The sequence below is a fragment of the Coffea arabica genome, chromosome 3c (genome assembly GCF_036785885.1).
Source record: "Coffea arabica cultivar ET-39 chromosome 3c, Coffea Arabica ET-39 HiFi, whole genome shotgun sequence".
Taxonomy (NCBI): Eukaryota; Viridiplantae; Streptophyta; class Magnoliopsida; order Gentianales; family Rubiaceae; genus Coffea; species Coffea arabica.
The window spans coordinates 33807325-33821235 of NC_092314.1; the positions used below are offsets into that span (position 1 = coordinate 33807325).

At 36.5% G+C, this 13911-nt stretch overlaps 1 protein-coding gene and 1 long non-coding RNA gene across 3 annotated transcripts; one reads left to right on the plus strand and one right to left on the minus strand.

Moving 5' to 3' along the window:
- The first annotated feature begins 228 nt into the window (after nucleotides 1–228).
- On the plus strand, nucleotides 229–4481 carry LOC140037915 (uncharacterized). Its single transcript, XM_072083087.1, has 2 exons — nucleotides 229–681; nucleotides 4314–4481. The coding sequence occupies exons 1-2, from the start codon at nucleotides 229–231 to the stop codon at nucleotides 4479–4481; spliced, it is 621 nt and encodes a 206-aa protein (XP_071939188.1).
- A 5480-nt stretch (nucleotides 4482–9961) lies between these two features.
- On the minus strand, nucleotides 9962–13911 carry LOC113690265 (uncharacterized). 2 transcript variants are annotated; one of them, XR_011841681.1, is made up of 6 exons: nucleotides 13546–13911; nucleotides 13299–13407; nucleotides 13058–13093; nucleotides 12858–12908; nucleotides 11793–11945; nucleotides 9962–10340 (listed from the first exon to the last, which is right to left on the minus strand). It is a non-coding gene; the product is annotated as an uncharacterized lncRNA (long non-coding RNA). The 2 variants fall into 2 exon arrangements; XR_003448382.2 differs by lacking the exons at nucleotides 13299–13407; nucleotides 13546–13911 and having other exon boundaries at nucleotides 13058–13292.

Below are 13911 nucleotides of genomic sequence, written 5' to 3' on the forward strand. Positions count from 1 at the left end.
TGTTCAATGTGGGGTATGGACGTAATTGGCACGATTGATCCGCTCGCTTCAAATGGGCATCGATTTATATTGGTGGCAATCGAGTACTTTACCAAATGGGTTGAAGCGGAGTCATTCAAACATGTAACGAAGAAAGTAGTGGCCAATTTCTTGAGGGATCACATCATTTGTCGCTTCGGAGTACCCGAGACGCTGATTACAGACAATGCCAAAAATCTGAACAATGACATGGTAGATGGACTATGTGAGCAGTTCAAAATCAGACACCGTAATTCTGCTATTTATAGGCCTCAGATGAATGGAGCCGTGGAAGCTGCGAACAAAAATTTGAAGAAGATTATACGCAAAATGACTGAAAGGCATCGTGATTGGCATGAGAAGCTGCCTTATGCACTAATGGCATATCGGACTTCTATCCGAACATCAACTGGGGCAACGCCGTATTCACTTATGTATGGAATGGAAGCTGTCTTGCCAGCTGAGGTTGAGATTCCGTCGCTACGAATCCTTATGGAAGCTAAGTTGGAGGAGGCTGACTGGTTGAAGCAGCGACATGAGCAATTAACTTCGATCGATGAAAGGAGATTCAACGCTATCTGTCATGGTCAATGCTATCAGAGGCGGGTGGCCCGGGCTTATAACAAAAAAGTCCATCGGCGGGCATTCGAAGAAGGTGATAAAGTACTAAAGCGGATTTTGTCAATGCAAGAAGAAGCTAAAGGCAAATTTGCTCCAAACTGGCAAGGGCCGTTCATTGTCCAAAAGGTATTACCTGGCGGAGCGCTTATTTTAGCAGAAATGGATGGACGAACTTTCCCTCAACCTATCAACTCAGATATGTGCAAAAAGTTTTTCATTTGATCATGCAAATTTTCTTTAAGAAATTCATGCAAATGGCGAAGTGCAAGTCAGGCCATCTTCTTTTACACTAAAAACATTTTATCTCTACTTGTCCCCTTTGAGCCATCAGAGTTGACAAATTTCGTTTGATAGCCCCTGAGAATTGCAAACCCCACACTGGGGCAAAAAATTTTTTGAAAGAGAGATGAGCAAAAGAAAAGGAAAAGAAACCCCACACTGGGGCAAAAATTTTAATTTTTGAAAGAGAGATGAGCAAAAGAAAAGGAAAAGAAACCCCACACTGGGGCAAAAATTTTAATTTTTGAAAGAGAGATGAGCAAAAGAAAAGGAAAAGAAACCCCACACTGGGGCAAAAATTTTAATTTTTGGGGGCAAATTTAGTTTTCAAAGAAAAATGCAAAAGTGAGAAAAATGCAATGAAGAAGTGCAAAGAGTGAAAGTTCGATCAAACTGGGGCAAATTTTCCCCGGTTTCGTTCAAAATCGGAAATGATCTCAAAATAGGGCAATCTCAGTTTATTTTACCCCTGGCATCGAATTTGCTTTCAAGCCTTAATCTTTCTGGAAAAACACCTCACCTGACCTCATTACAAAACCCAAAGTCCTGGCTTCCGTCATTTGTCGCATTTCTATTAGCAAAATTTGATAATCAACTGGCAAGTGATGTCCGTAATGCCTTCGCCTAATCTACAAGGGAAGTGCATTTTACTGATGCCTGAAACCTTTGACTCATATTTCTGAGTCGATCATGGTCGAGATGTATCTTTATTCTTTAGGTGAAAACCCGAAAGGGCGCCTTGTAAAAAAAAAAAAAAAAAAAAAAAATCAAATCAAAAAGAAAAAGAAAAAGCAAAAACAAAAAGGGTAGGGGCAACCTTGGTGAAAACCCGAAAGGGCGCCAAGGCGGGTCTTTCACAACAGACAAGCGCGGGGTGGAACAGCTGGTGACCTGGTTCATTTGGACTTTTCCTCATATTTGTGATATTTCTGCCAATATCGGATTCCGAGGAGAAAATATCTGAAGTCTCGAATATGATGTTCGTTGGCTAAATTTGTATTGTTCTTTACAAATATTCTTTTGCAAAATGTATCTTTATGAATCTTTTGGTTGTTTTCAATTATTTGTGTATGACTGCTTATGATTGTCCACATTCTTTCGCATGCTCATCTTTGCCCGACATAGGAAATAATCTTGCATATACATTGATGGTTATATGACAAATTTTCACGCATCATTCTTTTACCATTGAATTCAAATGAGTGATAAACCCAAAGGTTTGAGCAAAAATAGGGGATTCAATCATCAGATACAGGGAGTAACATGCAACAAAGCTACCACCTGGATTGGGTGACGTGGTCAATCCGTATTTTATCAGTCTTAGAATTTGCAAAGTCACAAGTTCGACCAAGACGGATGCCGCAGAACAGAGGCAAAAATAGTACAAGACTCATGTTTACACGATTCTCAAGGCAAACCGGATCAAATAATGGTGGCAAATCCATTACTATTTATTCTTTTCTTGCAGGAACACTGCGGTCACAAATGAAAGCGATCATTCTCTTTTTCAAACCTAAAGCAATGTTATTTGCAAAATCGGATTATAAGGACTAACACCAGCCATCGCTTCACCTACAGAGATCCAATCCCCCTCTAGGTACAAAAATTTGAACTACTCCCAGGTAAAAATTCAATTCATTGTCTCAAACTTCCCCAGTGAAGTCCCGTTTAATTTCTGTTCGGGTCAGTCCCGTTTAATTTCTGTTCGGGTCAGTCCCGTTTAAATTCTGTTCGGGTCAGTCCCGTTTAATTTCTGTTCGGGTCAGTCCCGTTTAATTTCTGGTCGGGTCAGTCCCGTTTAAATTCCTGTTCGGGTCAGTCCCGTTTAATTTCTGTTCGGGTCAGTCCCGTTAATTTCTGGTCGGGTCAGTCCCGTTTTGATTTCTGTTCGGGTCAGTCCCGTTTAATTTCTGGTCGGGTCAGTCCCGTTTAAATTCTGGTCGGGTCAGTCCCGTTTAAATTCCTGTTCGGGTCAGTCCCGTTTAATTTCTGTTCGGGTCAGTCCCGTTTAAATTCTGGTCGGGTCAGTCCCGTTTAAATTCCTGTTCGGGTCAGTCCCGTTTAATTTCTGTTCGGGTCAGTCCCGTTTAAATTCCTGTTCGGGTCAGTCCCGTTTAAATTCCTGTTCGGGTCAGTCCCGTTTAAATTCTGTTCGGGTCAGTCCCGTTTAATTTCTGTTCGGGTCAGTCCCGTTTTAATTCCTGTTCGGGTCAGTCCCGTTTAAATTCTGTTCGGGTCAGTCCCGTTTAATTTCTGTTCGGGTCAGTCCCGTTTAATTTCTGTTCGGGTCAGTCCCGTTTAAATTCCTGTTCGGGTCAGTCCCGTTTTAATTCCTGTTCGGGTCAGTCCCGTTTAATTCCTGTTCGGGTCAGTCCCGTTTTAATTCCTGTTCGGGTCCCGTTTTAATTCCTGTTCGGGTCAGTCCCGTTTAATTCCTGTTCGGGTCAGTCCCGTTTTAATTCCTGTTCGGGTCAGTCCCGTTTAAATTCTTGCTCGGGTCAGTCCCGTTTTAATTCCTGTTCGGGTCAGTCCCGTTTTCAATTCTGGTTCGGGTCAGTCCCGTCTTATTTTTCATATTCGGGTCAGTCCCGTATTAGAATTCTTGTTCATTGGAATCTTTTGCAGCCCAATAACACAGGTAAGTATTTGGTGTCCACTTCTTTGTCTCATGTTTTTTCAAAACTCAGACAAAGAGGGGCAAACTGTAGACACCAAATTTTGAATAATTTGTATGTGGCTTCTACTTCATGATTTTTATTTTAGACCGCTTGCATTTAGTTCATTGTTGAGTGTTTTGCATTTTTAGTTGTTATTTTATTTTAGTTTTATTCATTTTTGCCCTTTTAGTCTGTCTATTTATTTTTATTTTGTCATTTCAGGTTTTAATTACTTTTAAGTTTTAGATTTTAGTTTTTAGTTTTTTAGTTTTTTAGTTTTTAAGTTTATAGAGTTTTAGAAAGAAAAGGAAAACCATTTTAGTCATTTTGTTTTTATTCAATGCTTTCTTGAAAGAAAAATGAAAATGAAAAATCATAAAAAATGAGAAAAGAGAAAAAGGAAAAAAAGGGAAAATTTGTTCATAAAAATATGTTTATTCAATCTTTGGACACATTAGTTATTTTTATTAAGTTATTTTGAGAAAAAGAAAATGATGAAAAATGAGAATTTGGAAATTTTAAAAATGGCCATTTTTGTTTAGTTTCTTTTGTTTACAATTATTTTTGTTTTGTTATTCTTATTATTACCTGGTTTGTGTAATTTTGTTATTATTGTTATTGTTATTTTATTATTTATATTTTCTGTAATCTTCAAGTTGTTTCCTAAAAAAAAAGGAAAAAAAAAAAAAAAAAAAAGAGAAAACGTTTGCGGCAGGCAGACTGCATTTGTTTTTGCAGCTTGCCAAGGACATTTCATGCGTGCCATGGAGGGGCAGGATGAAGGCAGAGGCTGGCCTTCATCCTGACCATTCAGTGGAGGGTTTAAGGAACTTGGAGTTCCATATAAAAGAGCAAAGAAAAGCATCAGCCACAAGAAGGAAACGGCAAGAGAGGATCGGCGGCTAAAAGAGAAAATCAGGAAACAAGAGAAAACTCTGAGGGAAGGTTTAAGTGATGATGGCTTGAGAGATTTTTGGACAAAAAAGAGGAAATCAAAAGAGATAGAGTTTCTGGGCAGCAGCAAAGGGGGGGATTACGGGAGAAAGACGGGATAGACAGAATCAGAAAAAGAAGATACGGCAGAAGGGAAAAAACCAGAACAAAGGTTGCGGCTGGGAAAAGCTGAGGGATAAGGAGGAGAAACCAGAAAAATAGAAAGAAGGTGGGGCTAGAGAGAAAAAGGGCTGGTAGTGGAGCTTGTGAGGAGGAGAGTTTAAAGGGAAAAGCTTCGGTGAGCAAGGAAAAAGACAAAGACTTTCCTCAGTAAAACCAGTAAAAATGCTGATCTTTCAGCCTGCTTTCACGAGTATTGTCTTCCCCGACCCAGCCTTACTGGTGAAGCCATCAATTTCTGCTCCATCTACGAAGGGAAAGGAGTAGTTTTTATTCAGATACCTTGAAGAAAGGACAACTGCAAGATTGCTGAATCTGTTCGTGAAAGAGCTGCCTTGCCTTCACCACTCCAATTTCGATTCCGTACGAAAGCGTAGCAGAAGATCTTGTTTCGGCCCCAGCAATTTAGGTAATCAGTTTTGCCATTTCCCTTGCGTTTGTTTTGTTTTCTGTTTCCCTTTGTCCTTTGTGTTTTGGGCATGAGTTACGAAATAAAAATGAGAGGGAGAGAAGAGTTTGTGGTTTGAATCCAGCATATGGTTAGATTTCAGCTTTCACCTGTGTTACGGCAATGATTTATAGGATTATGTGTTTGGGCAATGATTGATAGTTTGTGCTGGGTATTTTTTTGAAGAAAACACAAAAAATCACAGCACCAGAAATCAGCAAGTAATCGAATAAGTTCCTTGAGAACTACATAGCTTGTTACGAATCTCATTGTGCAAAAAGCTGTCAAGATTTTCTGGTCATATTCTTTGTTCTTTCTCACTTTCTTTGCCTAGATTAGTCTAGTTGATTAAGGAATAAGGATTACGTGAGTTTGAAGGTGGTGAGAGTGTAAGTCTGATTAGATTCCTACATGGATACAATTGCATGTATGATCTGCAAAAATTGCGGCAAGAATTTGGGATTGTAACTTCTTATCTGTTTTGATTTTTTTTTTTTTGATTGAGCATGAGTAACCGCTGTATGACATGTCTGTCCGATGGATGCTAATCAATTTTGAGCTGGGATTTTTGTTGTGGCTGTTTGGGTAATTGATGGGAGGTTTTGGGCAGAAATCTAGCTACCAGAAATGGAGAAGGTTTCATTGGTTCATTGCTGATTGGAACATGTGTGTTTCGGCCAATTTCTTTGCTGCATTTTGCTGTCTTAGTCTTTTTGATTTCTTGGTTTAATTTCTTGCTATATGCTTGTTTGAACATCTAATTCATGTGTCTTAATGCTTAGTTCAAAAATTTGGAGGTTTGGTTTAGAAGTTGTGATCAAACTTTGATGTCAAAACTGAAATTGAAACAGATTTTCCTAGTTGAAGAAAGCTTCTTTGATCAAATTTTTGCGTGAAGGTTTTGTTATTTTGCATAATTTCCTCCTATGATTTGGTTTGATTCGGATGGCAAGTCCATGTTATGTGTTGTTTAATTTGAAATTGGATATTGGATCAAGAATGCTTTGGGTTAAAGTATGTGATCAAATCTAATTTGATGTTGGAAAGTGGAATAAAAGTGCGGCAGTTCACTTATTTCTTTTGTTGCAGAAGGTTGAACCGTAACTTTGCATGAATTTGCATGAAATAATCTTTGCCAAATTTCACTTTAACCCCCAAGTCCCCCCTTATGTCACTATGGCCCAAGTAATTGGAAAAGCTAATCAATTTGATCCTTTTGATTTCGAAGCAATGCTACAAAGGCCCAATAATGTTCTAAATTTTTGCAATTGGGTCATGAAGGAGCTGCCTTTTAGCCATTACTTGCCCTTTTCTTTGCCTTTGGACCCTTGAAACTCGTAAAAATGTTTAATTAGGCTTAAGTGCTTCGTTAGTGTGCGCAATGGAGTCCTTGGTAGCCTCAACTTTGCAATTCGATTGCTCGTTTGCTTTCATTTGTTTAGGTGGTACTTATTGCATGAATTTGTGAACTTTGTGTTTAGAATGAGCTTGCGTTTGCCTATTTTCTTTAATTTCCCTAAATAAATGAGTTGCTTGACTTTTTCTTGGCTCTTGGGACCTTTGGAGTGCTTAAATGTTTCGATTGAATTCGAATGATTGACTAAGGTTTGCAATTGGGTCTTTGGTTGGTAATTGGGTCCTTGGTGGGTACTTTTCTTGAAACTTATGCATTATTTGATTTCATTTAAATTGCAATTAGGAGAGTTTTGGTGACTTTGTTATACTTTACTACTTGAGGTACCTTGACTTTTTTATTGTTTTGAAGCCATTTTTCTTTCATTTGGACACCATTCAAAAGGGCGGTATAATTTCTTTTATCCCTTTTGTTTTCTCTCCTATGTGGACTAATGTGCTAATTGAAATTTGCATGTCTACTTGCTTTCCTAGCCTCTCCTTATTTCCTTTTAGTTATTTCATTTACTTTTGATTTTTATTAATGGGGTATGTGTACACCTCTTGGCTTGTAATAGATAGGGCGTAGTAAGTAATTTGGTCCATTTTCCCTTTCCCTTTTGTTTTAGTTAGCAAATGTAATGGTTGCATGCCTATGTGTTATATGTTAAATGCTTTATTAGGATTTTGCATCTAGTCAAGCATGCTAAGTGTTATGTGCTACGTGTTTATAAGTGATTCGCATGTCTACTCGCTTTTTATAGTGTGGATGAATGAAATGGATGAATGTACGTCACCACACTAGTCCAACGCTAGTTGTGGCTTCTTTTATCGTTTCCACTAGTCCAACGCTAGTCGGAATTCATAGGATGTGCTAGTCCAATGCTAGACCCAATAGGTTCTTTTTTTCCTTTTTCATTAAGTGCATGATCACCACATATCACGCATTTTTCCTTAGTTTATCATTTGGCATGTTCCTCAAACCTCTTCCCCTTCATTTTAGGACTTGCATTTCATGCTAGTTAGGGTTCATTTGCGTGAAAACCCCCTCTTGATAAGGGAAACGAGCGAGTGTGGCTACTCGATAGCCTTAGCACGCTAGTTTTACCTTCTAATCCGAGGGAAAATTAAAATCATAAAACTAGAGGTCATCCCCGTACCCGACTTGATGCATTCCTCCAAGTTCATACATTTTTCATTTTTCTCATTATTCTCCTCATTAAATTTTTTAATCCATATGCCATATTCACACACCTATTCACTTCTTTATTTTTCACCTCACACATTGCACCTACCTTTTTACTTATATATATTTACTATTTTTTGCTCACTTGCACACGAGCACTTATATTTTCATTCATTTGCACACAAACACTTTCAAATTGCACACATGCCCTTCTCTACACTTTGCACACTTACACTCTTATTTGAGTCCTCATTTGCATCATTCACGATTTTCTATGAGGTCTTTCTTATTGGCCTTCACAATTCATGTGAATGGGACCACAAGACTCATAAGAGACATTTCTTAGATTTAGGATTGCATTTCTCATTCATTAGTTTTGTCCAAATTGCAAATATATACTTTGGGTAGAAAAAATTAGGAAAATAAGGGTTAAATCACGCAACTAGCCCACCCTAACTTGCAAATATATCACCACATATCACGCATTTTTCCTTAGTTTATCATTTGGCATGTTCCTCAAACCTCTTCCCCTTCATTTTAGGACTTGCATTTCATGCTAGTTAGGGTTCATTTGCGTGAAAACCCCCTCTTGATAAGGGAAACGAGCGAGTGTGGCTACTCGATAGCCTTAGCACGCTAGTTTTACCTTCTAATCCGAGGGAAAATTAAAATCATAAAACTAGAGGTCATCCCCGTACCCGACTTGATGCATTCCTCCAAGTTCATACATTTTTCATTTTTCTCATTATTCTCCTCATTAAATTTTTTAATCCATATGCCATATTCACACACCTATTCACTTCTTTATTTTTCACCTCACACATTGCACCTACCTTTTTACTTATATATATTTACTATTTTTTGCTCACTTGCACACGAGCACTTATATTTTCATTCATTTGCACACAAACACTTTCAAATTGCACACATGCCCTTCTCTACACTTTGCACACTTACACTCTTATTTGAGTCCTCATTTGCATCATTCACGATTTTCTATGAGGTCTTTCTTATTGGCCTTCACAATTCATGTGAATGGGACCACAAGACTCATAAGAGACATTTCTTAGATTTAGGATTGCATTTCTCATTCATTAGTTTTGTCCAAATTGCAAATATATACTTTGGGTAGAAAAAATTAGGAAAATAAGGGTTAAATCACGCAACTAGCCTTGGCTAGGTCGAAGGGGTGCCTTGGATTTTTATCCTTGCCTTCCCCTTCGTCAAATGTGACTCCCGAACCTTTGTTCTTTGTTTGCGTAGACTAGGAGTCGTTCAAAAGGGTTTCTTACTTTTTTCCTCAAAAAATTCACTTTTTGGGTGACTTGGTACACCCTAACTCTATACCAAGTGGCGACTCCATTTTTCATATAAAACCCTTTTTGAACTATTTTCCTTGGGTCGAATCGTCGCATTTTCAAAAAGTCCCATTTAGACCCATTTTTATTTTTATCAAAAATTCACTTTTTTCCAAACCAATAAAATCACAAAAACAATCATTTTTATTTTTTCCAAAAATGGGGCGCGACACTTCACATGGTCTGAAATTAACCACTTCAACTGTTAACAGCCTAAGGTTTTAAGCCAAGCATTGAATAAGTTCTGTAGATATAGCAAAGCAAGCATGACATTCCAGGCTTTAATCAAACAATGTTGATCCAAATCCAAAAAAAAATAAAAGAAAATTACCTATGAAATACCTATGGAATGGGGGTAAAGGTAGTAGAAAATTACAGTTGAAAATTTAATTAAGAGAAAAAAGTATACATAAAACAGGAATGGAAGTTTTTAGAGAGAAAGAAAGAAAGATAAGAACAGAAGGATTTTTTGAGACAGAAGCCTCGAGTAGGAGAGGATTGAGCTAGGAAAAATTTTTAAATGGGAATCAATTAGTTTTCTCAACATTGAGCCCAACCTTTTTGTTGCAGATACAGGAATTTGTATTTCATCCACCAGCAAAGAGGGAAAAATTGTTTGTTGCATAGAAAGAAGAGGGAATAGTTTTTTTGTTTTTTTTTGATAGAAAGGATTGGAACACTCTAACATGAGATAAATCCAGCAAGACATCTTCCCATCCATTAAATGCCAATCTCACAATTTATCATTTGTTCATTATCTTGCTCAAAATAATCATTTACTTTTTAACCACACATACACATAAAAGGAAGCCTTGTTCCATTTTTTCTACTTGACCAGATGTTAAGGAAAAAAAATAATTGAAGCATAAGATAAAAGAGACAAAAGAAAGAAACAAACATGAAAAATGCTTACTTCTCTAGTTCTTAAAAACCCAGGGATAAGGAATGCCCTTTGTGAGCCAGGAGTTTAACAAACATTTTGCATGGAAGAAAAGACATGAAATAACTAAAAGGAAAAACCTACCAATAGTTGCTGTTCATTCTTCTTCTATTACATAACTGCCATTAAAACAAGAAGCGAGTTTTAGAAGAGGGAAAAAAAGGAAACTGTAAAAAAAATTATTAAGTTAATAATCACTTCGTGAATAAAATAATGTTGGAACATCCATTAAAATCACAATCATTTCGTCTTCACTCTTCTTCATCTTCTTCCACTTGAAGAAAGAAAATGAAAAACACAGCCATCTCTCCAAGTCCAACATAACCTACTAAAAAAATATATTGAAAAAGTCAGCTAAATCTTTATAAGAGAGAGATAAAAAAAGAAAAGAAAACCATGACTTGCATTCCATATAGTGATTGAGAAGTTTAGAAAAATTTTTAGGAAAACAAACACAAAGACATAACATGCTTTTTTTTGTGAGAAAAAAACCACTATAGGATGTACCTTAATAATAACATATTCATATAAACAGATGGAAACACATCTATTCCAAACATAATCCATTTCAAGAGACATCCTTGCAAGGAAGTTAAAACAACCCTCCAGATAATGTTGGAGGAACATCAGTCTTAAAAAAAATCAAGTGCGGACATTATTACAGGAAGTAAGCAATAAAAACTGGTACCAGAGAGCTAAAACTAAATATAAAAACTTGAGCTTCATAGGCAGTAACAAGCATCTAGCAGCTTATATTTACAATGGAAATACTTCGTGCAATAATTAACACCTTCACTTTACCAACTAATTTCACATGCATGATGAAAGTTATGAATCTATTGACTGTTTTCTCTCTCTGTTTTATGTATTTATTTATTTTTGGTTGGTTGCATGTACATAATCTGAGGTTCATAGTGTTTCAAACAAAAATTGAGATTTATTTCCTCTTTGCAAATTGAGCTCAATAATTTTCTCTTACCTCTCTCCATATTAATCTCTAATTGTTTGAAATGTTTCTGCAAACCCCCTTTTTAAAAAAAAAAAAAAAAAACAATACTTCAATATTATTAGCACAAATCACAAGTTACAAATAGGGGACAAGACCTGGCCTCCGGAGCGCATGCAGAGCTAACCGTCGGCAAACCCCTTTTATTTAATGATGGATTTCTCTTTTCATGCCATGGGAAGATTTTTTAAAGGAGATCAAATACATCCAGAATAAATCCACTTTAAAAGCACTATTTCTTGCTTATGCATATATACCATAAAAAAAAAAAGGAACAACAAAGTAGTTAAAGATGACTTTGTATGCAGTATGGGAACGGGAGCCTACTATCAATTTTCAAAAGAGACACAGAGAACAACAATCACTGTTAACTTCAAAGTCCTGAAAAAAAAAACACAGCATCTGAAGATCTTCATCACAGTAAAGGTGAGTAAAAAGATAGTCTGCCGCGGCACAAAAAGATAAGAATTAGTTTCTTCACCTCAATTATAACTAAGAATGCACTTGTTCACTATACTATTACCCCATATGTTAAACCTTACACATTGACAAGCACAAATTGGAAACAGTGACAGATTTTCAAATGCATCTGTGACATCTAATGTATCAGATGAAATTCATATACGGTGTTCAGCAAGCAAAGATAACACCATCTGTCAGATACCACCACAATTTGAACATCAGATGGACATTAAATACATGAATCTTACAATAAATGCCATCAAGCAGACAAATGCAGTGTAAAATAGAGAAGTGATGTCAGAAACAAACTACCTGATGCCCATTCCATTCAGCATTTGAAGGCACGCCTAGGGCTGGCGGAAATATCATTAATTGATACTGAAGAGCAGGGTGAGGCACTTGTCTAGGCAGCACCATGCAATTGCGCAGATCCACCAGTCACAAAACCCGAAGTATGGTCATTTCCTGCTACAGAAATAGGATCAGGATTAGATGTACCCCAATAATAGCATATTCATATAGAGAAAAGAACCTTTAAAGTTGCTTAGAAGAAAGAAGAATTCATAAAAAAAAAATTAACAATAACAGAAACAAGAGAAGAAATCGACTGAGAGAGTATAAAACCAAGTCTTACCAACAAAAATCAAACAATAAAAATAATGTCACTGATGAAATTTCCCCAAAGGGAACAAAATACTGTATATATATGTGGAAGTAAATTCTAGAGAAGTTTCTATGCATTATTTTCCAATTTTTCTTTTTCCTAAAAATGCAAAATTGGGTCCAACATCAAAGGTCAATACTATGAAGCATATTTTTTCCAGCCAAAGATCAAGCCAAGTTTCTTCAATAATTTAAAAGAGCAAAGACGGTATCTTCATAGTAGATTACATGGATTTTGCTTTTGAAACTTCATTTACCTAATTCATATAACTATGTATCTCATGAATCATGAACTGGTGAAAACATCTTCAAGGAATTTAGTCATAATAATGATTTCACTTTGCACATTAAAACCACAAAACCAGAAAAATCGACTATGAAATAAAGGTTTCATCATACAACTTCCCAAATCTTGGCATTACCAAGAATACCAGGTAGTTTAAATAACAGATTCATCATGTTCACCAGCCAAGGAAAAAAAAGAAGATAGAGAAGAAAAAGATACTCATGTCTAATTTACTCTGACAAAGACAATAAAACCCAAAACACAAAACACTGGAAGAAATTTGCTCATTCTTCCAATCACTTTTACCTTTATCCTTTCTCTGACAAAAACCTCAATAAACAAAAATAGGCTAAATTAGGTGAGAGAAACTGTTTATAGAAAAGGACTACGGTTTATAGCATAAATAGTAGAACACAAATAAATATTACCAGCTTTAACTACTTCTTAGAGATGTCAACTTCAAGTCTTCATATTCCTTCCTGTAACAACAACTAATAATATACTCAGAAAAGTAACACCAAAAGAACAAAAAAAAAGGAAAAAAAAATCGTCCATCAAATCCTAAATTGGGAGTGGAAGGGAAAAAATTAAATTAGAATGATACAACAAAACTTATGTTTTTCCTTACCAGTTGTTTTTCACGGGTGGCCACTTTTTCTCCCAGCTCCAGAAAAATCCAAGAAAGGCAAGAACGAAAAAGGGAACAACAAAGCACCAAGTAAATAAATATCTAAAAGCCAGCTAATCATCAATTATTCATCATCACAGACCATATCAAAAGTTTGTCTTCTAATTAAAAATAAAAAGTCAACGATAAACAGAAATGAAATGGAGACATTAATCATGGAAAGAAAGGGGAAGAAAAGTACCATATCTGCATTCAAGAAATTCGCACCAGATAGCAGAGATGAAATATTGACCTTCCCCTTCTTCATTGTTTCACAAAAGGACACGAAGGAGATGGGAAAAAAAGATTTGCTGCTTTTAGCCAAGAAAATAGAAATATTAGGAAAAATTTCAGAAAAACAGAAAAAATTAGCCCTAACTGCTCGAGGGAGGGAGGAAGATGAAGAAGAACAAGAGGGAGAACGGGGAATAGAAGGGGAAGAAGATTACCAGCCATTTTCTGTCTCGAGCCCATCGTCCGTCAAATCCTAAGCACCCACTCCTCAAAAGAAGAAAAAAATCTAGACCTTCCAATTGAGATTGCAATCTCTTCCAAGTACAATCAAATGCCAGAAATTGAGGGAAGCCTCTGGGTCTCATGGAAAAAATGGAGTTTTGTCTAGGAACCGGTCTTCAAGAGCTCTTGACATTGATTGATGCTGCTATATTTTGAATAAAAGACAGAAAGAAAGAAGAGGGAATTTTGTCCAGAGGATAATAGCAATAAGAACCGGTCTTTAAGAGTTGTTGACATAGACAAATGCTTCTGCGCTTGAATGAAAGAGAGAGAAAGAAAGCAGAGAAAAAAGTGGTTGA